A 24,189-nucleotide genomic window follows, 5' to 3' on the forward strand; every position below is an offset into this window, starting at 1 on the left:
CCCCCCCAGCTCATGGCTTTTGTGCCCTGGCAGCCGCGGGCCTCTCCAGAGGGACGCAGGAGGCAGAATGGATGAACAGAAACCGCGCAGCGAGGACAAGGACGCGGACGCGCCAGGTGAGCGCGTGGCAGAATGCTGGGGGGGGCCTGGCGCTCTGCCCCCCAGCCCCGCGGGGTCGGGATGCCCTTCCCTGCCTGTGCTGATGGCTGCTTTCCCCACAGCCGATGCGGCCGCATCCTCGGAGGAGATGGGGAGCTCTGAGGGGGACCCCCTGAAACCTCCAGAAGGAGCGACTGCGGGGCCGGAGCCGGAGAGCACAGAAACGAAGGGACCCGGCGGGGCCAGCAGGTGAGGGTGGGAGGTTTGGGGGGGGCCGGTCATGGGGTGAGGGGGGGGGGGTTCCGTGTGTCCCTTACGCCCTCCGTCCCTCCCAGCACGCCGACCCGCCGCTGCGCCCTCTGCAACTGTGGGGACTGGAGCCTGCACGGGCAGCGGGAGCTGCAGCGCTTCGAGCCGGCGCCCGACTGGTTGGAAGGGCTGGGGGGGCAGCAGCCCCCCGAGGGTCCCGGCGAGGCCCCCCCGGAGCTGGGGCCGGTGGGCGATGAGCTGGCGCAGATCGGCTTCTCGGAGCGGGTGACAGCGGTGCAGCTCTTTGAGCCGACCGGTGAGTGTGGCCCCAGTGCGCCTCGGTGACCCCTTCTTGGGGTCATCTCCATCCCGTGGCCCCCTGGGATCCCCCCTCGTCCTGCTGTGCCCCCTGGGGTCCCCCCATCTCGTGGTCCCCGTGGTGCTGCCGTCACCCTGGGGTTCCCCCACTCTTGGTTCCCCCCGGGGTTCCCACCCTCGATGCCCCTCCCTGCAGGGCACTGCTGGGTTCACCGCTGCTGTGCAGCCTGGTCTGCTGGTGTGGAGCAGGACGCAGCGGGGCTGAGCGGCGTGGGCAGAGCTGTTTTCTCAGGGATCTCACAGGTCAGTGGGCTCTGGGGGAGGGCTGGGCAGCAGGAGCTCAGCCTGGACCCATCTCCGAGGATTGGGCGGCGGCGCTCGGCCCTGATCCCTGCCTGCTCCGCTTGCAGAAATGTGAACACTGTCAGCGGATGGGGGCCACCATCCCGTGCCGGGCGGCCGCCTGCCCCCATTTCTACCACTTCCCCTGTGCTGCTGCCAGCGGCTCCTTCCAGTCTATGAAGACGCTGCGGCTGCTGTGTCCGGAGCACCTGGGCGATGCGGTGCAGATGGGTGCGTGCTGGGTTCTGCCTCGTGAACGAGGGGCTGGGGGTTACGGGGGCGCAGTCAGGCCTGGCTGCTGGCGCGGCTCTGGCTTTGCTGGTGCCCATCAGCTCTTCTCTCGGGCGCAGAGGACGCACGCTGCGTGGTTTGCGACGGGCCGGGCGACCTGCGGGACCTGCTCTTCTGCACCAGCTGCGGGCAGCACTACCACGGCTCCTGCCTGGACGTCGCCCTGACGCCCCGCAAGCGCGCGGGCTGGCAATGCCCGGAGTGCAAAGTGTGCCAGACCTGCAGGTGAGGATCCCCCGCCGCGGGGATGGGAGCCGGGTGGGAGGGCGGCCCTGACGTCCCGCTGTGCCCCGCAGGCAGCCGGGCGAGGACTCCATGATGCTGGTGTGCGAGGCGTGCGATAAGGGCTACCACACCTTCTGCATGGAGCCGGCCATCGAGGGCGTCCCTGCCGACTCCTGGAAGTGCAAGGTGCGCCCTGCCGCCCTGTCCCCGCTTTGTGGGGGAGCGCAGGGCTGCCCGCGCCCCCATCCTGACGTGCCCCGTGTCCCCCAGAACTGCCGGCTCTGCTCGGATTGCGGCCGGCGGCCGGCGGAGCTCGACCCGGGCTGCCAGTGGCACCAGAGCTTCTCGGTGTGTGAGGGCTGCCAGCAGCGGCGTGCGGCCAAGGAAGCCGAGGGGGCGCAGGATGGAGCCCCACAGCTGGAGCCCCCGGCCCAGGCGTGAGTTGGGATGAGAGGACGGCGGGGTCCTGGTTGTGCCCCCTTTGTGGGATTCCCGCAGCCTTGGAGAACGGGCTGGGGGCTGCGGTCCTCACCCCCCCTCGCCGTGTTTCCTCCCCATCCAGGTTGACGTCCCCTGAGCGCGGCGAACCGGCCGAGATGCCTGTCCCTGCCCTGGAGCCCGAGGGGCACAGCGAGGAGCTGCAGCGTGGCGGGGACCCCAAGGAGACGCCCCCGGGCCGTGAGGAATCTCCCCGCAGCGAGGCGCCCCTTGACAAGTTGCTCCCCGACGAGCTGCCCACCAACGCGCAGCCCCCCGATGAGCCGCCGCCCCACGTGCTGCACCGCGGCGACCCCCCTCCTGATGAACTGCTGCCCCAGGGCGCTGCCCTGGACGAGCTGCCCCCCAGCGAGGCGCCCTTTGACGGAGCGTCTCTGGATGAGCTGCCCCCTGATCCGCCTCCCCTCGGCAAATCCCCCCTGGGCGAGGTGCCCCTGCAGGAATTGCCCCCTGACGAGCCGCACCTCGACGAGCTGCCCCTCGAGAAGCCTCCCCCCAGCCAGCCCCCCATCGCTGAGCTTACTCTTGACGAGCTGCCCCTGGACGAGCGGCCCCCCGACGAGCCCCCCGTTGATGAGATGCCCCCTGAAAAACCACCGCTGGACGAGAAGCCCCTCGAAGAGCAGCCCCCTGGAAAGCCCCCTCTGGATGAGCAGCCCCCCGTTGAGCTGCCGTCTGAAAAGGAGTTACTTGATGAGCGGCCCCCCGAGGAGCTGCCCTCCGAAAAGCCACTGCTGGATGAGTTGCCCCTCGCTGAGCAGCCCCCTGATGAGCCACCCCCCAGCGAGCAGCACCTTGATGAACTGCCTGCTAATGAAGCACCCCTTGATGAGCTGCTGCTCAAGGAGCCGCCCGGCAGCGAGCTGCCACCCCCTGAAGAGCTGCACCCTGAAGATCTGCTCCCCTGCAAGCAGCCTGCTGAGGAGGACCCCAAACCGCCAGGTAAGTGGGGACCCCCAGTGAATCGCTCTTCCCACTCTGTTCCCTGAGGATAAGAGGGTTTCACACTTGGGATTCTTGGTCCATTGCTTGTTTTCATGCTTCGATGCCGTGCTATGGGGCTCGTGAGGGGCTGGAGGTCCAAACGCAGTGGTGTAGGGCCTCCTGTGGCCCCCCTGACCCACGCCGCATCCTGCAGGTCTCCTCCCTGAGGTGGCTGCGGCAGAGGAAGCCCCTGAGCTGGCCCCAGAGGTGCCCCCCGAAGAGGAGATGGAGCTGGAGCCAGAGCCATTGCTGCCCCCCGAGATGGCGCTGCCGCCCCCCGCTCCTCCAGGTGGGTCTGGGGGCACACAGGGGTTGGGGGGGTTCTCTGCTGGGGGCTCCATCATCACTGTCCCACCTCCAACCCCAGATCTCTGCGCCGTCTCGCCCGCCCGCCCTCCAGACCCCTCGCCTCACGCCACAGAGGATGATGTGTCTGAGCCCCCCGCCCTGCCTGAGCCCCCCAGGAGCCCCGGCACCACCATGGACACGGAGCCCCCCGGCTCCCCGCCGCCCCCTCTGGGCTCCCCTGCCTGCACCCCGGCCCCTGCCGAGCCCCCCGAGGATGAGGAGATGGAGACGGGCGGCGGAGAGGGCGACTCGGCGAGAAGCCCCCCTGGAGATGGCCGCCGTGCCAGCCCACCCCCAGAGCTGGGGCCCTTCCAGGGCCTGCCTGAGGAAGAAGAGGAGGAGGAAGAAGAAGCACCGAGGCTGGAGCGGGAGGGCACCAGCGGGAGCTCCCCACCGCTGAGTGAGGAGGACGGGCTGGAGGAGGGGCGGGCGGGGGGGAACCCTGAATCCAAGGGATCCCCTCTGCTCCTGGAGCCGGAGGAGCTGGGCCTCGAGACTCCCATGGAAGTGTGCACGGCTGGGGAGAAGCTGCTGGAACGTGGGGACGAGGGGGGTCCTGAGCCCCCTACCCTGCGCCCTCGGCCCGATATCCTCAACGAGATCTCCAACCTGAGCCAGGGGGACACGAGCAGCAGCTTCCCTGGCTCAGAGCCTCTGCTGGGCTCGCCAGACCCCGAAGGTGGGGGCTCGCTGTCCCTGGAGCTGGGGCCGGCCTCGGGCGATGCCAGCCTGCAGAAGGAGGACGCCGGGTCGCTGCCCATGGGCGCTGAGACCGACGACTCGCTGCTCTTCGAGCCAGCAGCCAAAGGGGATGCAGACAAGGGCCGGCGGCGCAGCTCCCCGGGGCGCTCCCGTGTCAAGCAGGTACGGGAGAGACCCCAGCCCACCCAGCAGTGCCGGGGCGATGGGGTGGGATGGGGGCTGTGCTGAGGCCTGCGGTGGGTTCTGGTTGGGTCACCCCCAGCTTGCTATAACCTTCCTCTCCCCTTGGCCTTAGGGTCGCAGCAGCAGCTTCCCTGGGCGGAGACGCCCCCGAGGAGGGTCCCATGGCACCCGGGGCCGGGGCCGTGCGCGCCTGAAGTCGACCACCTCATCTGTTGACACTTTAGCAGTAAGGCTGGGCTGGGGTAAGGGTGGGGGGTTGGGGTGTCCCCGAGCTGCTGGGTAGCAGGGTTGAGAGCCGAGCGTGTCCCCCTCCGTCCCCATCCCCTCCGTCCCAGTCCCTTGGAATGACTCAGGGAGCCCTCAGGGTTCTGATGTGGGGTGGGCTGGGGTCCTGGAGGCAATGCTGTAGGGTGGGGGGCTTCGTCCTACCATAACAGGGCTGGTGCTGAGCTGGCCTCTGGGGAGAGGGCGGCTGCTGGTGTGTGTGTGTGTGTGTGTGTGTGTGTGTGTGTGTGTGTGTGTGTCCGTCCGTCCGTCCGTCCTTGTGGGCCCTGCGCTGTGGCTGTTGCCCACCAAACTGTGTGGCAAGCAGGCGAGGGTCCCTGGGCCTGAGCCCCCTGTCTGCCCTCAGCTCGCTGACGTGGAGAGCTCGCCCAGCAAGGAGGAGGATGAAGATGACGACGACACGATGCAGAACACGGTCGTCCTCTTCTCCAACACCGACAAGTTTGTGCTCATGCAGGTGAGCGGAGCGGCGGGGGGCAGCAGGGGGGGCAGCAGCGGGGGCAGGGCCGCATCCCCCCTCCGCTCCCCTCACGCCTCCGTGCTGCAGGACATGTGCGTGGTGTGCGGCAGCTTCGGGCGCGGCGCCGAGGGTCACCTGCTGGCGTGTTCGCAGTGCTCCCAGTGCTACCACCCCTACTGCGTCAACAGCAAGGTGAGCGGGGCTGGGGTCGGCCTCGGGGGCAGCCGGGGGGTCGGTGCTGTGCCCAGACTGTCCTCTGGGGCTGGGGCCGTGCCGCGCCGGCTCTGCCCTCTGCTCACCCTGCTGTCCTCAGATCACCAAGGTGATGCTGCTGAAGGGTTGGCGCTGCGTGGAGTGCATCGTCTGCGAGGTGTGCGGCAAAGCCTCCGACCCGTCCCGGCTGCTGCTCTGCGACGACTGCGACATCAGCTACCACACCTACTGCCTGGACCCGCCGCTGCAGACCGTGCCCAAAGGAGGATGGAAGTGCAAATGGTGCTCGAGGGATCCCCGGGGGGAGCGCGGGGGGGTCGCGGGGCCGGTGCTGAACGCCCTGCCCTTTCCCCAGGTGCGTGTGCTGCGTGCAGTGCGGGGCAGCTTCCCCTGGCTTCCACTGCGAGTGGCAGAACAACTACACGCACTGCGCGCCCTGCGCCAGCCTGGTCGTCTGCCCCTTCTGCCGCGAGAAGTACGTGGAGGACGACCTGCTCATCCAGTGCCGCCACTGCGATCGGTGAGCCCTGCGGCACGTGGGGCTGGGGGAGGTCGGGGGCGGCTTTCAGCCCCGTTCGTCGCGGTCGGTGCTTGGGTTGGTTGCTTTGGAGCTGCGCAGGGGTGCCCTGCTGAGGGAGCGTTGCGGGGTCTCGGCCCAGAGGTTTTCTGCTCCAAAGCGCCCCGGTGGGGACGGCTGCTCCGTGGGGTGGCTGGGGTGCGTGATGGTTCCCTGCTGCCCGCAGGTGGCTGCACGCGGCGTGCGACAGCCTCTTCACCGAGGAGGAGGTGGAGCAGGCAGCGGATGAAGGCTTTGACTGCAGCGCCTGCCAGCCCTACGTCATCAAACCGGCAGGTGAGCGCCTGGGGCGGGGGGGGAACCCGTGGGGCTGGGGGCTGGGGGGCGCCGAGGACTCACCTGTGTCTGCTTCACCCCCCGCAGCGCCTGTGCCCACGCCGGACATGTTGGCCAAGGCCAAGGAGCCGGGTACGTGTGTGTGGTGCTGCGCTGGGTGCCGTCAGCCCCGCGGGGACCTGGCTGCGCCCCCCGCTGTCTCTTGTCCCCACCAACGCCAGCTTTTGTCCCCGCAGAGCCCCAGTATTTCCGTTTCGAGGGCGTCTGGCTGACGGAGACGGGCATGGCGGTGCTGCGCAACCTCACCATGTCCCCCCTGCACAAGCGGCGGCAGCGCAAAGCCCCTCGTCTGGGTGCCCTGAATGGGGATGGGGGGCTGGAGGGGGGAGACCCCCTGGGTCCCGATGAGAAGAAGGACGGCGACCTGGATGCCGACGAGCTGCTCAAGGCTGAAGGTGCGCCTTCCCCAGTGGGTGAGCTGGGGGAAGGGGCGCTGTGAGAACCCGGCTGATGCCCTTTCCCCATTTGACAGTGGGAGTGGAGCACATGGAGTGTGAGATCAAGCTGGAGGCTCCAGCCAGCCCCGACCGCGACGTGGGGGCTGACGTGGACTCGGGGAAGGGGCTGGAGGACCCGGATGAGTGCAAGAAGAGGAAGCGCAAACCTTACCGACCTGGTGAGTGCTGCCCATGGCTGCCCGCGGCCCCACGCCTCCCTGGACCCGCTGTGACCTCGGCGTGCTCCTCTGTCCCCAGGCATCGGTGGCTTCATGGTGCGGCAGCGCAAGTCCCACACCCGCCTGAAGAAGGTCCCAGCGGTGCTGACTGAAGTGGGACGTGAGGGGCTGAGCGCAGAGGGGCACCCAGAGGATGGTAGGGACCCACAGAGCCTGTCCCCCACCCCCTTTATGGTGTCCCCCCCATCCCCAGGGATGGAGAGAGACTGGAGGGTGCATTCTGGAGTGCTGTGAGAGCGCCATCCCCGAGCTCTTCCTGCAGCCTTGAGAAGAGGTGGTAACAGGGTTGGTAATGCTGTTTGTAGGAGCTCCGGGGGATCTCCCTGCAGAGGGTGGCCTGGATCCAGGCTCGGCTGAGGGGGACGAGAAGAAGAAACGCCGTGCGCGGAAAAAGAGCAAACTGGAAGACATGTTCCCTCCGTACCTGCAGGTGGGATGGGAAGATGGAAATGGGGTTGGGTGGGAACAAATGGGGATAGGAAAGATGGGGGAGAACCGTCCCGGCCAGGGTGGAGGTGATGGGATGGCACAGGGCTGCATGTTGGGGGTGCTGGGGTACTGATGGGGGCTCCCACCTTGCAGGAGGCTTTTTTTGGGAAGGCACTGATGGACCTGAGCCGGAAGGCGCTGCTGGCAGCGGGCGGTGTTGGGGACGGAGCTGCCCGCCCCTCCCTGGCTCAGGGTGCCCCACGGCACAAAGGGGACCCCAGCGTGGCAGGGGCTCTGCAGGGGACCCCTCTGGAAAGGAGGGAGACCCCCACTCATCCCCGAGGTGAGTCCAGATCGGGAAATGTGAGTCCCAGCTCAGAGGGGCTGATAAAGTCATAGGGCTGGGGGGGAGGGGGGAATGGATATCCAGTGGTGCTGGGGGGCATTTGGGAGGAGATGGGGGGGTTGTGGCCCCCTGGAGAGGTGCCCAGCCTCACTGAAGCTCTGTGCTTGGAAGGGGATGACAGCACAGACGGCAGTGCCACGGCTCTGGACGATGACGGCAAGGATGTCACGAAGGGCGAAGACCTGGGTGAGCCCTGGGACCCCCCCCTCCCCCCCCCACATCCTCCCAGGCCCCCAAGTTTGAGTGAGTCCAGCTGGGAGCAAACCAGACTCAAGGCCAAGTCCTCCTGCGGCCTTCGGGAGGAGGGCTGGAGCATTTCCCACCATAGAGATGGGGCTGCTCTATGGTACAGAGTACAGTCTAGGCTGGATGGGACTTCCAGGCTGAACTCTATGGTCTCGCAGGGTGACTCGAAGCTCCGATGATCATAGAGTGTTGTCTAGAGCGCCCCCGGGCGGTGTGGTGCCCTGCCTGCCCTGGGGGTCTGAGAGTTGGTTTTAGGGGCTGCAGGGAGTGGCAGCGGGACCGAGCCTGGGGTGGGGGGTGTCCCAGCATGGGGGTCTGAGGGCATCACTCCAACCCCTCCTTGCAGGGACCGATGACCCCAAGGACTCCCCAAACCGTGGGGACGCTGAGAAGCCGGCCACCCCCGGGGAGGGCGCGCTGAGCTCCGACCTTGACAAGATCCCCACGGAGGGTGAGGGCCCACCACCGCCTTCCCCATCCCCACCTCCCCACTAGGCGGGGAGAAGAGGAGCGAGATGCCCCCTAGCGCCATCCCTGTGGCTCCTTTCAGCTCCCCTCGGCGTGAGTTCTGGGGCTCATCTCTTTCTTTTCCCTTCACAGAGCTGCCCAAGATGGAGAGCAAAGACGTGCAGCAGCTCTTCAAGGACGTGCTGGGCTCTGCTGAGCGTGGGGAGCAGCCCCTCAACTGCGTGGAGGGCAGCGGTGCAGGGCAGGACCCCGGCCGGGCCCAGCGCCCCTTCCTGCAGGGAGAGCTCCAGCTGCCAGGGCAGGGTGGGTGCACACAGGGTGCGGGAGGGGGGCAGGACTCCCTCCCCCCCATTTGCGCTCAGGGAGCGGATGCTCTGTGTCCTGAGATCCTGGGTTTTCCTCGTTCCTCTAGGAACTGAATTGGAAAGGGTTTGCGAAGGCAGATGGGTGGGATTTTCTGTTCCAGAAGGGGTTTTGGGGGTTTGTGGAGGGGACTTTGGATGGCGGAAAGCATTTTTGGGGCGCGTGGTTGGGATTTTGGATTGTGTGAAGGTTCCTGGTGTGGGCGCAGCCTTACAGCAGGTCTAACAGCGCCGTTCCTTCGCTGGCAGGGAGCGTTTCTCTGGGCTCGCTCTCTGGCTCCGTCTCCTTGGATTCCTATTCGGGAGTCTGCCAGTCCCCGTTCCTCGATAACCGGTACGTGGGTGCCCTGGGAGGTGGCAGCCCCTCACCGTGGGGGCAGACACGCAGTATTGGGGTTTCCCTTCTCCACGACTCTTTGCTCCCCACGCAGGGAGCGGAGCGGCTTCTTCAGCCCCGACCACTGTGAGCCCGAGAGCCCCTGGGCCAGCAGCTCTGCTGCCACCACCCCCTCGACCCCCACGACCCCCACAACAGAGGGAGAGGGCGATGGGCTGTCGTACAACCAGCGCAGCCTGCAGCGCTGGGAGAAGGACGAGGAACTGGGTGAGCTCTCCACCATCTCGCCAGTGCTCTACGCCAACATGAACTTCCCCAACCTGAAGCAGGATTATCCAGGTAGGGCTCTGGAGGGGGTGCGGGGTGGGATGGGTCGTGATGCGATGTGTCACCGTGGGCCCCGTGTGGAGGAGCAAACCCATCTGCTGCGGCGTGGTCCCTGTTTGTAGGAACAAACCCCCCTGCTGTACAGCTGCGGGGCTGAAGACCTTCTTGCAGCGGTGCTGGGGAACTCAGTGCCAACTCCTTGGTGTTGGTCCGGAAGGCGAGGGGGGTCCTAAGGTGTCCTGGGTGGGGGGCTCACGGGGCACGGGTTAATGCTGACTTTTTCCTCTTCCTGTGCCCTCTGTTGCTACCGGACTCCCAGACTGGTCGAGCCGCTGCAAGCAGATCATGAAGCTCTGGAGGAAAGTCCCCGCTGCAGACAAAGCTCCCTATTTGGTGAGTGGTCGGGGTGCAACGGGGGTGGGGGGCGCAGGGGCTGCCGGGGCCGCGTGTCAGCTGCCTTCGTGTTTTTGTTAGCAAAAGGCCAAAGATAACCGGGCGGCTCATCGCATCAACAAGGTGCAGAAGGTACGTGCTGCGGCCCGAGGTGCCCGGCGGCCCTGTCCCAGCCCTGGGGGACCTGGTGCAGCCCCTCTTACCCCGTCAGCCCCTTCCCCGGCCCCGCAGGGGGGGTGGGCGCACTGCCCTGATGGCCGGGCTCTCTCTGCAGCAGGCCGAGAGCCAGATAAACAAGCAGACCAAAGGGGAGGGACTGCGCAAACCGGAGCGACCCTCGCTGCATCTGCGGATCCCGGTGCCTCCAGGGACGCAGCCCGTCTACATCAGCAGCCCCCCTGCTGCGGGCGAGGGCTTCCTGAAGCCGGGTGCTGGAGGAGGGGGGCCGGAGTCTCCCAGCGAGCTCTTCCTCAAGCTCCCGCCCCAGTCCCCTGCCCAAGTGCCTTCGCACGACCCCTACGGTGCTGCGCCCTCCTACGCGCTGGAAGCCCGCTTTTCCTCCCCCTTGGGACAGAGCCCCACTTCAGGCGCCGCCTTCCAGCCCTTCCCCAGCCAACCCCTGGCCGCTCCCCGCTCCGTCCCTGGCTCCCAGTCCTCTGATTTCCACCCCACTCCTCCTGGCACCCCCCGGCACCAACCTGGGACCCCCGACCCCTTCCTGAAGCCCCGGTGCCCCTCTTTGGACAACCTCTCGGTGCCGGGGAGCCCCGGCGCCCGTCCTTCCGAAGCTTTGCTCTCTCCCCTTCCTTTTGGGGAGCAGAAGAAGGGCCTGGAGGTGAAGAAAGAGGAAGGGGGGAGCCTGGGGGTCTGCTCGCCCAGCTATACGCCCACCATGGGCTACGGGGACTCCCCGGGTGGCCCTCATCTCTCCGCTGCGGAGCTGAAGGCCGCCGATGTCTTCAAAGCCCCCATGACCCCTCGGGTCTCTCAGGTTGAGCCTCAGAGCCCAGGGCTGGGGCACCGGCCCCCCGACCCCCACCCCTTGGCCCCCTCGCCCCCCGGTCACCCCGATCTCTACCGCCAGTCCCCGTACCCAGACCCCTACGCGCAGCCCCCGCTGACACCCCGGCCGCAGCCCCCTGCTGATGCCTGCTGCTCCCTGCCGCCCCGCTCGCTGCCCTCGGAGCCCTTTTCCCGTGTCCCCGCCAGCCCCCAGTCCCAGTCCAGCTCCCAGTCCCCGCTCACCCCCCGGCCCCTCTCCAATGAAGCTTTCTGCCAGTCTCCCGTCACTCCCCGTTTCCAGTCCCCGGATCCCTATTCCCAGCCCCCCTCCCGGCCTCAGTCCCGGGATCCTTTCACCCCTTTGCACAAACCCCCTCGGCCCCAGATGCCGGAGCCAGGCTTCAAGCCAGGACCGCTGTCCCACAGCCCGGCGGCCACGGGGGGCTTTGGGGGCACCCTGGCAGGTGAGCCCCACGCCAAGGCACCGGGTGGGCAGCAGCCCCCCTTCACCCGCTCCCCCGGTGCCAGCGTCTTCCCAGGCAGCCAACCCCCCATGCGCTTCACCTTTCCCCCGTCCGTCTCCGAGCCTCTCAAGGGCTCCCCGTCCCACCAACCCCATGGGATCAACAGCCATTTTGTCCCCGGTAAACCCCAGAGCTCAGCCTACACCTCGTCCCCTGCTTTCCACCAAGCCAGCAGCCCGCTGGGCACTGGGGCTTCTGACCCCTCTTACAGCCTCTCACCCCTCCGGCCGCCGTCTGTGCTGCCCCAGCAGCCCCCCGCTGCCCCCCAGCAGCCGGATGCCAGCATCTCCTTCCTGCCCCGAGCTGCAGTGGGGGCTGATAAGAGGGAGGAGGCGGCTGCGGGGCTCTCGGCACCCCCAAACCGTGACCTGGCCGAGCTGCCTGGTGGGCAGGACGGGGCCGTGGGCACCATGAGTCAGTCGGAGCTGGAGAAGCAGAGGCAGGTGAGGGCTCACCGATGGTTGCATTGCATCCCTTTGGGTTTGGGATGGGTTGGGAGGGAGCAATGTGGGTCTCTGTAGTGGGTGATGGATCCCCAAAGCCTCGCAGGGGCGAGGGCAGCGGGGGGGGGCGGTGGGGTGGTACAGCTGAGGGTCTGCTCGTGCTTTGTGCGTGGTTTGGGACGGATGGGTCTCGCTTTGCGCCCTTCCTCACCCCCAATCTTTGCATCCTCCCAGCGCCAGCGCCTTCGCGAGCTGCTCATCCGTCAGCAGATCCAGCGCAACAGCCTGCGGCAGGAGAAGGAGAGCGCAGCAGCAGCCGCCACGCCGTCCCCATCAGGCTGGGCTCCTGATTCCAGCAGCCAGCCCTACGAGCTGAGCCGCACCATGACCACCTACCAACCACCGCAGGTAGGGTGGAGGCACGGCGACGCGGCACGGAGGTTGGGGATGGATGTGAGGGGTGATGCCGCGGCCTTCTCTCCTAGGATAAGAGTCTCCTGGGGACGTTGGCCACTGCAGCCAGCAGTGGGAAGCTGCCTGGCTCCGTTATGGTGCAGACAGCCACGTTTGTGCAGGATGAGAGGCTCTCCCGGCCCCCGCCAGCTGCCACGCCGGCTGCGATGGACATCAATGGGAGGTGAGAGCTGTGGATGTGGGCAGGCAGCGGGGCTGGGGGCTCCCCTGGGTGGAGATGGGGGGGGGGCAGAGAGGTGCGCGCCTGCGGGGTTTGTAGGATTTGATGTGGGGAGATGGGGTTGTGGTGGCTTTGTGGGGTCCTCGAGGGGGGTCAGGATGTCACGGGGTGTCTGTGAGCGGTGGGTTTGTGGCCACAACAGCGCTGCTGGGGTCGAGACAACTATGGGGCATCCCACGCACGGTGGGTTTGGGGCCACGCAGCGCCACGGGGTCACGATGCCGTGTGCCGTGTGTGCGATGGGTTTGGGGCCGTGGCAGCACCCCAACACCGCGCCGTCTTGCAGGGCGGCAGTTGGGCCCCCGCAGGCCTTCTACCCCCGTGGAGTCTTCCCAGCGCTGTCCCCGCAGCAGCACCTCTGGCAGCAGCAGCAGCAGGCAGCCCTGCGTCTTCCCGTCGCCTCCCGCTTCGCTCCCCCGGCCGCCAGCACCCCCGTGGGCAGCCTGGGCGCCCGCCTACCAGCACCCGCCGAGCCGGTGCCCGCGTCCCCCGGCACCCTGGGTGCTCCCTTCATCGAGCTGCGACACAACGTGCAGAAGGGACCCGCCGGCATCGTGGGCTCCCCCTTCACCCCCCAGCCCCCCCGGCCTCGTTTTTTCCTGCCCGGTGATGAGGGCGCCCCGCAGCCCCTCTGCGCCCCGGTGGTGCCCATGCAGGCGCTCCCTGCCCCGGCGCTGCAGCCCCAGAAGATGCCGGTGGTTCCGCTGCCTCCCGCGTCGCCGCAGGGCGCCGAGATGAGCAACAGCCACCACCAGCTGCACGCCAAAGCGGCGCCCCCCGCCCCGCTGCCCACCCCTGGCCTGGATCTGCAGCACGTCCCCCCGCGCCCGCTGTCTTCTGGCTCTGCTCTGCGCCCCGATGGCACCAAGGACGGCGCGGCTCCGGCCCCGGGGAAAAGCCACCTGAACCTGGAGGGCGGGCGGCTGCCCTGCGAGGTGCCGGTGGAGCCCGACTTGGACGACGACTTTGGCTCCCACAAGGACTTGGAAGACGACGACGATTTGGCAAACCTGAGCCTGGATCCGGACGTGGCCAAAGGGGACGACGATTTGGGCAACCTGGACAGCCTGGAGACGGCGGATCCCCACCTGGACGACCTGCTGAACGGCGACGAGTTCGACCTGCTGGCTTACACCGACCCCGAGCTGGACACCGGCGACAAGAAGGACATCTTCAACGAGCACCTGCGCCTGGTCGAGTCGGCCAACGAAAAGGCTGAGCGCGAGGCGCAGCTCAAGACGGAGCCGGCGGGACCCAGCTTGAAGCTCCCCGACCCCGGGGATGGCAAAGAAGCAGCGCCGACGGCGGAGGACTGCGATGTGCCCAAAGAGGGGCTGGCGCCCGGCGCCGCGCTGCCCCCAGACCCATCCTTCAAGGCACAAAGTCTGGAGGCGAAGGCGGCCGCGCCGCCCTCCGACGTCAAACCCAAACTGGAGGATGGGTGTCTGAAGACCTCGCCTTGTCAATTCACCGCCGGCAGCTCCGAGCGGCTCCCTGTCAAGTCAGAGGCCCTGCAGGGCACGGATAAGATCTCTGCGTCGCTGGGGCTGAGCCTCAAACCCAGCCAGGCCCTTCTGAGCCCCGGTGCTGGCCCCGCTCGCCTCGGCTTGACTCACTTCCCAAGCAGCGGCTCCACGCTGGACAAGGACCCGTATGGCGGCACGGGGCGTGGGCTGGCCCCTGCCCAGCTGGGCAGCCAGAGCAACCCCTTGTTGGAGAAATTCGAGCTGGACAGCGGGGCTCTGGGGCTGGGCAGCACCCGGCACTCGCCTGCCGACGAGCTGGACAAGATGGAGAGTTCCCTGGTGGCCAGCGAGCTGCCCCTGCTCATCGAGGACCTCCTGGAGCACGAGAAGAAGGAGCTGCAGAAGAAGCAGCAGATGTCTGCCCAGCTGCCGCGCGGCGCCGCGCAGCTCCCCGCCCCGGGGCACCCCATGCTGCACGCGGCCGCGCAGCCCCTGGAGGCGCAGCCCCCCCGCCTGGGCACCCCGCAGCCCCCCCTGCAGCTGGGGCTGGTGGCCAGACCGCAGCTGATGCCGCCGCAGCCCCCGCGCCTCGGGAACCCCCAGCAGGGCCCGGCGCTGGGACCCCACATGGGCATGGCGTCCGGGCAGCCCCACGTCCTGGCTGCCCCCCACGGCGTGCAGGTGGCCTTGGCACAGCCGCAGCAGAGCCAGCAGCAGGTGCTGGTGCAGAAGCCGATGGCCGGGGTGCAGCCGCCCGCCCTGGGCCTGAAGCCCCCCCAGCTTGTCATGCAGCAGCAGCTGGCCAACAGCTTCTTCCCAGACACGGGTAGGTGTTGCCTCGGTCCTCGGTTGGGGTGGTTGGGTTGCCTCTCAGAGGCCCTTGTGGGTCGGAGATGTGGGGCTGCGGCCCGGCCTGGGGGCTCGCAGAGTCGTCCCTGGGTGACTGCAGACAGGGATTAATTCCAGCCCGTCTCTTCTCGCAGACCTGGACAAGTTTGCTGCCGAGGACATCATGGACCCCATCGCCAAAGCCAAGATGGTGGCACTGAAGGGCATCAAGAAGGTGATGGCGCAGGGCAGCATTGGGGTGGCCCCGGGGATGAACAGGTAAGGGGCGCAGCGGGGTGCAGGGTGGGACGCGTGGGCTGCATCTCCTCCTTTATCTCCTTGTCTCATCTCTGCGTCTCCTCCTTTCTCTCTGTCTCCCCAAAGGCAACAGGTCTCCCTGCTGGCCCAGCGGCTCTCGGGAGGCCCGGCTGCCTCAGAGATGCAGAACCACATGCTGGCGGGGAGCGGGCAGGTGAGTGGGATGCAGCGGGGCTCAGTGCCGGAGTCCCTGCTGGCTCGGAGCTGCGTAGGCCGCCAGCTTTGTATTGTATTTGTATATGGGGGCTGTGGCAGGGAATGGGGCGCGGAGGAGGGGGCGCAGCGCTCACGTCCTTCTCTGTTCCAGGAACGGAGCGGCGCTGACCCGGCCCAGCCTCGCCCCAACCCTCCCACCTTTGCTCAAGGCGTCATCAGTGAGTACTGAGGGGGGCTGGGGGTCAGGGCCTCATCCTCCCCTGTGGGCTGAGCTGAGCTGGGCTCAGAGCTGGGACCCTGCTGAGCTGAGCCCCCTTGTGCCCCCCGCAGACGAGGCCGACCAGCGGCAGTACGAGGAGTGGCTCTTCCACACCCAGCAGCTCCTGCAGATGCAGCTGAAGGTGCTGGAGGAGCAGATCGGCGCGCACCGCAAGTCTCGCAAAGCGCTCTGCGCCAAGCAGCGCACGGCCAAGAAGGCCGGCCGGGAGTTCCCCGAGGCCGATGCGGAGAAACTGAAGCTGGTGACGGAGCAGCAGAGCAAGATCCAGAAGCAGCTGGACCAGGTAGGGGGGCTCTGAGGGTGGGCTCGACTCCCTTGCGATGCCGCGCCGCTCACGCCGCGCTGCCGGCCCCCCCCGCAGGTGCGGAAGCAGCAGAAGGAGCACACCAACCTGATGGCCGAGTACCGCAACAAGCAGCAGCAGCACCAGCACCAAGCCTCGGCCGTCATGGCCCTCAGCCCCTCGCAGAGCCCCCGCCTCGTGTCCAAGCTCCCCGGGCAGCTCCTCTCGGCGCACGGCATCCAGCAGCCTGCGGGGGCTGTGGTGGGGGCCCAGGGGCTCGGCCAGCAGCAGGGGCAGCCCGGGGGGCTGCGGCTGCCCCAGGGCGGCGTGTCCATGGCCGTGCAGCAGGGGCTGTCCTTCATGGGCCAGCAGGCAGTGGGGAACGCTCCGGTGCCCGGCGCCTCCAATGCTTTCTTCTCTGGGAACCCCGCGCTCCGTGGGCTGACCGCAGACGGCCGTCTGATGCAGGAGAGGCAGCTGCAGAGGATGCAGCTGGCCCAGAAGCTGCAGCAGCAGCAGCAGAGCATGCTGGGGCAGGTGTCGCTGCAGCAGCAGCAGCAAGGCGTCATGGGGCAGGTGTCGATGCAGCAAGCGGGGGTGATGGGCCAGGCTTCAATGCAGCAGCAGGGCGTCATGGCACAGGCGTCGATGCAGCAGCAGGGCATGATGGCACAGGCATCCATGCAGCAGCAGCAGCAAGGCATCATGGCACAGACGATGCAGCAGCCCGGGGTCATGGGACAAGCATCCATGCAGCAGCAAGGTGTCATGGGACAAGCAGCAATGCAGCAGCCCGGCGTTTTGGCACAGAGCTCGATGCAGCAGCAGGGCGTGATGGCACAGAGCTCCATGCAGCAGCCTGGCATGATGGCACAGCCGCCGATGCAGCAGCCTGGTGTTATGGGACAAGCTTCCATGCAGCAGCAAGGGCTCCTGGCCCAGACGTCGATGCAGCAGCCCGGCGTTATGGCGCAGGCCTCGATGCAGCAGGCAGGGGTGATGGGACAAGGCTCCGTGCAGCAGCAGCAGCAGGGTGTCATGGCGCAGAGCTCAATGCAGCAGCCGGGCCTCATGGGACAAGGCTCCATGCAACCAGCAGCCATGGTAGGGCAGCCCAGCTTGCTGGGGCAGCAGCAGCAGCCGGCAGCCACCCCGCAACCAGGGGCCGTGGGGCAGCCCATGGTGCCCAAGCAGCCGGGGCTGATGGGCAGCCAGCAGGGCCTGTTGGTGCAGCAGCTTTCCCCGCAGCAGCAGCAGCAGCAGCAGCCAGGCTTGCTGGGCCATGGGCCAGGGCTGCAGCACCAGGCGGTGCTGGGTCACCCCGCACCCCAGCGGCAGGTCCTGCTGGCCCCCCACCAGCAGCGGGTGCTGGGCTCGCCGCAGACTCCGGGGATGCTGGGCCACCGGCTGGTGCTGTCCCAGCAGCTGGGGCAGGCGCGGGCGCTGCTGGCCCCACAGCAGCAGAACTCGGGGGCAGCAGCCCAGCAGGGCCTCCTGGGGCTGGGCCAGGGGCAGCCCCCGATCCAGCACTTTCCGCAGCACGGGGCGATGGGCCAGGCCCCCTCTGTGCTGCACCTGAGTCAGGGAATGCAGTCGGCCCCGGCGGTCCTGGCTGCCAAGGAGCAGCCCGGAGGAGGGGAGGGCGGCACTCTGCCCGCCGAGGGCAGCGAGAGCGGGGGGGCAGCTGCACGGAGGGGAGCAGCAGGGCCCCCCCAGCGCCGCAGGGCTGGGCGAGCCCCAAGCTCCCAAACACCAGGCCGAGCTGGGGCAAGGGCAGCAGCTCCTCCTGGGCTCCCCTCAGCCGGGGGTCCTGGGCTCCGTGCCCACCCAGCCGGGGTTGCGGGCAGCTGCCGCCCCCGGTGCCCTGCTCGTCCCCCCGCAGAGCCCAGGGGCCCCTCGTCCTGAGGCACACGGGGACCCGGCGGGGGCTGCAGAGCCGGGTAAGGGGGGGGTGGGCACCCAGCAGGGCCAACCACAGCCCCCGCGGCTCCAGAGCCCCAAAGCGGGGCCGGTAGCGCAGCCGAGCGGAGCCACCGCGCTGCCCCCAGGTCTGTTGGGTCAGGTCCCGGGGCCGCTGATGGGGCAGATCCGGGCGCAGCTCCAGGGGGTCCTGGCCAAGAACCCCCAGCTGCGGCACCTGACGCCGCAACAGCAGCAGCAGCTCCAGGCTCTCTTGGTGCAGCGGCACCAGCAGAGCCTCCTGCAGCAGAGCCAGGCGCTCCGTCAGCCCGGCCCCTTTGCTGGGCAGCCCCCAGAGCACGGCTCCCAGGCGCGTCAGCCCCCCCGCCCGCTGGGACCCCTCTTCCAGGCCCGGGCGGGGGTCCCGGCGGAGGAGCAGGGGGCACGAGGGCAGCCCCCCGCACCGCAGCAGCCCCTGGCTGAGCTGGTGCAAGCAGCCCTGGCTGCCCGTGGTCCCCAGCCCGGCCTCGTCCAGCTCCCCACGCCCCCGGCGCCCTCATCCCTGGCTGTGGGCTGCGCCCCCCTGCAGCTGGCCAGCCCCGAGCAGAGTCCCCAAGAGCCAAAGAAGATGTCACCGGGGGTCCCGGCCTCAGCCCCCAGCCCCGCAGAGCAGGGGCTGGCACCCGATGCGACACGCTGGGACCCCGAGGTGCCCGCTGCAGACCCAGCCGACCCCGGTGAGACCCGCGTCAATGGGGCCGAGCCCCCCCGGGTGCTGGTGAAGCAGGAGCCGAAGGAGGAGGCGGCAGCGGTGGTGCAATGCGAGACGGATGGGGATGAAGCGGCCAAACCGGAGGCCAACGGGGAGCCTGGGGCTGCCCAAGGCAGCGGCCCGCTGGTGCCGGGTGGCCGCTCCGAGGCCGGGCACCTCCTGCTGCAGAAGCTGCTGCGGGCCAAGAACGTGCAGCTGTCAGCGCAGTGCCCAGGAGAGCTGAACGGGCATGCAGAGAACCGGGGTGCTGGGATGGAGCCGCGGCCACAACCGGCGCCGCTGGGCCGGGAGGTGAGCGGGGCGCTGCGGGAGGGGGGCCGGGGCGGTCCTGGAGCCGGGCTCCGCATGGCTTTTCTTCTTTGTCCTCCAGGACCCTTCCATCGCCCGCAAGCCGGTGGCCGCCAAACCCAAGCGGGTGCAGAAGGGCAACGAGAGAGTGCCGGCCTCCCGCAAGAAGCTGCGCAAGGACGAGGGGCTGCGCCCCGGGGAGGCGCTCATGAAGCTGAAGCAGGTACGGGGCGGCGGGCTGGGGGGCGCCGCGTCCCTGGCACGGGACCGTTCCCAACCCGCGTCCCCTCCCTGCCCCAGGAGCTCTCTCTGCTGCCTCTGACTGAGCCGACCATCACGGCCAACTTCAGCCTCTTCGCGCCCTTCGGCAGCAGCCCCATCAACGGCAAGAGCCAGCTGCGTGGCGCCTTCGGCAGCGCCGTGCTGGACAGTGTGCCCGACTACTACTCCCAGCTGCTCACCAAGGTGAGGGGGGCTGTCCTGCACCTCCGCTGCGACCCGGGGCAGCCCTGGCTCACGTCGATCCTCTCGCGCTCCCCTCTCTCCCCCCAGAACAACCTCAGCAACCCGCCCACGCCGCCCTCCTCGCTGCCCCCCACGCCGCCCCCCTCCGTGCAGCAGAAGATGGTGAACGGTGTCACGGCTGCCGAGGAGATGGGTGAGCAGCCCAAGGACGCCGACTCGGCCCGTGAGCCCCAGAAAGGTGAGCGTGGATGGCGCAGGGCGCCGCAGCCCCCTAACACCGCCTGCCCCCCGGCCCCTTCATCCCCTTCGTCCCGTCCCTATGCAGACACGCCGGCTGTGGAAGTGAAGAGCGTGGACCTGCTGGCAGCTCTGCCCACCCCTCCGCACAACCAGACTGAGGACGTCAGGTGAGCCGTCCCCGTGGGTGCCATCAGGCCCTGCTGCGGGGGGTGTTGGCACGGCTGTGACGTCTGTGTCCCCGTAGGATGGAGAGCGACGATGACAGCGATTCCCCCGACAGCATCGTCCCTGCCTCGTCCCCTGAGAGCGTGCTGGGCGAGGAGCTGCTGCGCTTCCCCCTGCTCAGTGAGGCCAAACCGGAGCTGGAGGAGCGCGTGCTGTCCCCCATCATCCCCATCATCCCCCGCGCCAGCATCCCAGGTGGGCATGGACCGGGCAGGAGGGGGAATTGGAGCACCTAGAAGGGATTTATGGGGTTTAGGCACCTGCAGGAGTGGTGCAGGATCCACTGCTGGCGGTGTTTCTTGGGGATTGGGGTGTGTGGAAGGGATCTGTGGTGTGTATGGAGCAGGGGGGCAGAGCAGGCCCACAGGTCCCCCTCCCAGTAGCGTTTCTGGGGAGCGGAGGCACTGTGAAGCAGACTTGTGGGCTCTGCAGACCAGGAGGGACAAAGTGAGGCAGAAGGGTCTCCTAGGACCTGCTGCAGCAGTGCGCCAGGGGGAGCCCAGGGCATCGAGGGGGGGTGGGGGCAGCGGGGGTCTGGGTGACTCTGACCCCTTCTCTCCGTCCTAGTGTTCCCCGACACGAAGCCCTTTGAAGCCGCGGAGCCCTTTGGGGCAGCACCCCCAGGGAAGGTGGGGATGGCCGGCCAGGGAGCCCCGTGGGAGAAGGGCAAGAGCAGCGAGGTGTCCGTTATGCTGACGGTGTCTGCAGCAGCTGCCAAGGTGAGCAAAGGGACGGGACGGGGGGTCCCCAGGCCGCGACACCCAGACCCACCGCATCCCTCCTTCCCCCAGAACCTCAACGGGGTGATGGTGGCCATGGCTGAGCTGCTGAGCGTGAAGATCCCCAGCTCCTACGAGGTGCTGTTCCCTGACGGCCCCATGCGAGCGGCGGTGGTCGAGGCTAAGAAGGTGGAGACGGACATGGCTGGTGAGCATCTGCCTTATCCCTGCGCCCCCCTTCCCCGTGCTGGGTTCTCTGCCACCATCTGTCTCTTTGCAGGGATGCTGGGTGGCAAGGAGAAGGTGGTGCTGGCCGGGAAGGTGCCGGAGAGCAGCTCTGAGTGGCTGAAGCAGTTCGATGCAGTGCTGCCAGGGTACAGCCTGAAGGGCGAGCTGGACCTCCTGACGCTGCTCCGACAGGTCAGCGGGGTCCCCAGGATGGGGGGGGGGACGGGGGTCTCTGTGACCACAGAGGGGGGGGGAAGGGTCAACACGGGGTGGGGGTCGTGCCGTGAAAATGGCAGAGGGTTTGGTGTCTGTCTGCGTGAGGCTTTGGCTGCAGGGGGAACGGGAAGGGGGCTGAGGGGTGGGGGGTCTCTGCAGGGCTGAGGTTTCCCTGGGGAGAGGCGCCGAGGTCCCGGCGGCCCCCTGTCGCTACAGGAGGGGCGGGAATCTCCTCGCAGGGTTGGGAACGCTGCGGGGTTCCCTGAGGTCCTTGCGGGGTGCCGTATGGGGAGGTCGAGAGCGGGACTCCGTGGGGGTGCTCTGACCCCCCGCCCCCCGCGCTGCAGGAGAGCCCCGTGCCCGAGAAGACGCTGCACCACGGCTACGTCAACAACGTCTCCAACCTGGACGTGCGGCAGCTCTCCGTGATGCCCCAGGAGCCCTCGCCCCCCCTGTCCCCTTCCGTCCCCTCCCCATCCAGCCCCACTGAGGCCGCCAGGGTCCCCGACCCCGAGGCCGCCCACGAAGCCCCCCCCGCCCCCCCCCTCGCCGCTGCCCCCCGCCCCTTCTCCGGCTCCCAGGGAAGAGGGCCCTGCAGCCCCCCACTCCCCGCCCCGCTTCAAGCCCCGCTCGCGGCCGCCGGAGGACGGAGACGAAGCGCGGCCGCGGCTCAAGAAGTGGAAGGGGGTGAGGTGGAAACGGCTGCGGTTCCTGGTGACCATCCAGAAGGGGGGGGCCAAGCGGGACGGCGACAAAGAGATCGCCGAGTTCATCGACAAGCTGGGCACCACGCTGCGCCCCGAGAAGGTGCCGCGCGACCTGCGCCGCTGCTGCTTCTGCCACGAGGAGGGCGACGGGGCGACGGACGGCCCGGCCCGCCTGCTCAACCTCGACCTGGACCTCTGGGTCCACCTGAACTGCGCCCTGTGGTCCACCGAGGTGTACGAGACGCAGGGAGGGGCGCTGATCAACGTGGAGGTGGCCCTGCACCGCGGCCTGCTCACCAAGTGCTCCCTGTGCCAGAAAACCGGCGCCACCAACAGCTGCAACCGCATCCGCTGCCCCAGCGTCTACCACTTCGCCTGCGCCATCCGCGCCAAGTGCATGTTCTTCAAGGACAAGACCATGCTGTGCCCGCTGCACAAGCTGAAGGGGCCCTGCGAGCAGGAGCTGAGCTCCTTCACCGTCTTCCGGCGCGTCTACATCGAGCGGGACGAGGTGAAGCAGATCGCCAGCATCATCCAGCGCGGCGAGCGGCTGCACATGTTCCGAGTGGGCGGCCTGGTCTTCCACGCCATCGGGCAGCTGCTGCCCCATCAGATGGCCGACTTTCACAGCGTCACCGCTCTGTACCCCGTGGGCTACGAGGCCACGCGCATCTACTGGAGCCTGCGCACCAACAACCGCCGCTGCTGCTACCGCTGCACCATCTGCGAGAACAACGGGCGGCCCGAGTTCGTGGTGCAGGTCATCGAGCAGGGCCTGGAGGATTTGGTCTTCTCCGACTCCTCGCCGCAGGGTGAGCAACAGGGAGCCGCCGCTGCCGTCCTCCGTGCCGGTGTGGCTGCTGGGCTCGGCGCCGTGCGGGGAAGGGGAGGACGTGGCGACGCCGTGGCTCAGCACCGTTTCCTTTTGGCAGCTGTCTGGAACCGGATCATCGAGCCGGTGGCGATGATGAGGAAGGAGGCCGACATGCTGCGGCTCTTCCCCGAGTATCTGAAGGGCGAGGAGCTCTTCGGCCTCACGGTGCACGCGGTGCTGCGCATCGCCGAGTCGGTGGGTGCCAGGGCCGGCTGGGCTGGGGTCTCGCATCGGGAAGGGAAGGGGAGGGGAGGGGAGGGGAGGGCTGCTGGGGTGTCGCGGTGCTGCTGTTTGACCCCCGGTCCCTCTGCCCCCCTCCCCGCAGCTGCCCGGCGTGGAGAGCTGCCAGAATTACCTGTTCCGTTACGGCCGCCATCCGCTCATGGAGCTGCCGCTGATGATCAACCCCACCGGCTGCGCCCGCGCCGAGCCCAAAATCCTCACCCACTACAAACGGTGAGCTGTGGGGGGGCCGCACCGCTGCCATCATGGATCCTTGGGGGGGGAGGGGTTCCTCCTTTCTGACCCAACCCCCCTCTGGTTCTTCCCAAGGCCGCACACCCTGAACAGCACAAGCATGTCCAAGGCTTACCAGAGCACCTTCACGGGCGAAACCAACACGCCGTACAGCAAGCAGTTTGTGCACTCCAAGTCCTCCCAGTACCGCCGCCTGAAGACGGAATGGAAGAACAACGTGTACCTGGCGCGGTCCCGCATCCAAGGCCTGGGGCTCTACGCCGCCAAGGACATCGAGAAGCACACCATGGTCATCGAGTACATCGGCACCATCATCCGCAACGAGGTGGCCAACCGGCGGGAGAAGATCTACGAGGAGCAGGTGGGGGTCTGGTGGGGTGGGGGGGGGGGCCCCCCCGGGGGGGCGCAGGGGGTGCTGGTTGGGGGGGGGGGGGGTCCGGTGGGGCACAGGGGGTTCTGGTGTGGAGCGGTGGGTCTCAGATCGGGATGTGAGAGTCTGCAGTCTGGGCCAGGGGGCTCTGATTGCGGCACGGGGGACAGAGAGGCTCTGTGAGGATGAGGGGACCTCAGGGCAGCCGTGACCCCCTTCCCCCTCCCCTCTTTTGTCCTCACCAGAACCGTGGCATCTACATGTTCCGTATCAACAACGAACACGTCATTGACGCCACGCTGACGGGGGGCCCGGCCAGGTGAGCACAGAACAACGCATCCCCCTATAGAGGGACCCCCGGTGCCTCCCCCCGCCCGGGGCTGATGCCGTTGGTACCCCCCCCCCCCCCCCCCCCCCCCAGGTACATCAACCACTCATGTGCCCCAAATTGCGTGGCCGAAGTCGTGACCTTCGACAAGGAGGACAAAATCATCATCATCTCCAGCCGGCGCATCCCCAAAGGGGAGGAGGTCAGGAGGAGGGGGTGGGAGGGGGCTCAGGGGGTCTGGGGGCCTCGGGGGGGGGGGGGGGAACGCAGGGCTGAGATGTTGGGGTACAGCAGCGCGTGACTCCCTGTTCCCCCCCCAGCTCACCTACGACTACCAGTTCGACTTTGAGGACGATCAGCACAAGATCCCCTGCCACTGCGGAGCGTGGAACTGCAGGAAGTGGATGAATTAAACGGGGAGGAGGAGGAAACAGAAAGAAACGAAACAAAACCACGTCGTCCGTGGCGCCAACACGGAGCTGGGGGCCTCGGGGCTCTGCCTGCATCGGGGCTGCGGAGATGCCAGGAAGGCTGGGAGCACGGAGGGCCGAGCGGGACGGACGGACGGACGGACAACTCAGGGTTTTCTTTGCTTCGTCCTGCAAGGAACACGAAGGGGGGGGGGGGGGGGGG

The 24,189-nt window shown here is 68.1% G+C and overlaps 1 protein-coding gene across 1 annotated transcript; it reads left to right on the plus strand.

Moving 5' to 3' along the window:
- The first annotated feature begins 34 nt into the window (after window positions 1-34).
- On the plus strand, window positions 35-24,176 carry KMT2D (lysine methyltransferase 2D). Its single transcript, XM_042834193.1, is given in 56 exon segments — window positions 35-116; window positions 222-348; window positions 435-664; window positions 863-969; window positions 1,077-1,239; window positions 1,359-1,524; window positions 1,596-1,710; window positions 1,795-1,961; window positions 2,087-2,964; window positions 3,161-3,295; window positions 3,374-4,218; window positions 4,352-4,465; window positions 4,871-4,981; window positions 5,072-5,176; window positions 5,298-5,479; window positions 5,553-5,717; window positions 5,941-6,050; window positions 6,138-6,182; window positions 6,287-6,505; window positions 6,583-6,726; window positions 6,806-6,922; window positions 7,092-7,216; window positions 7,369-7,558; window positions 7,733-7,807; window positions 8,214-8,318; window positions 8,468-8,638; window positions 8,947-9,031; window positions 9,129-9,373; window positions 9,681-9,754; window positions 9,836-9,886; window positions 10,029-11,723; window positions 11,958-12,131; window positions 12,209-12,360; window positions 12,704-14,709; window positions 14,867-14,990; window positions 15,096-15,183; window positions 15,337-15,403; window positions 15,516-15,748; window positions 15,827-17,422; window positions 17,424-18,710; window positions 18,790-18,930; window positions 19,008-19,172; window positions 19,260-19,410; window positions 19,498-19,579; window positions 19,657-19,832; window positions 20,205-20,356; window positions 20,429-20,564; window positions 20,637-20,776; window positions 21,148-21,339; window positions 21,341-22,319; window positions 22,440-22,576; window positions 22,707-22,837; window positions 22,934-23,219; window positions 23,474-23,547; window positions 23,650-23,758; window positions 23,877-24,176. Coding segments are annotated over 56 exon segments (15,981 nt in total). The 5' UTR covers window positions 35-67; the 3' UTR covers window positions 23,970-24,176.
- The last annotated feature ends 13 nt before the right edge of the window (window positions 24,177-24,189 follow it).

The sequence above is a fragment of the Centrocercus urophasianus genome, unplaced genomic scaffold (genome assembly GCF_019232065.1).
Source record: "Centrocercus urophasianus isolate 14NV4802_14NV808 unplaced genomic scaffold, USGS_Curo_1.0 seq_436, whole genome shotgun sequence".
NCBI classification, from domain to species: Eukaryota; Metazoa; Chordata; class Aves; order Galliformes; family Phasianidae; genus Centrocercus; species Centrocercus urophasianus.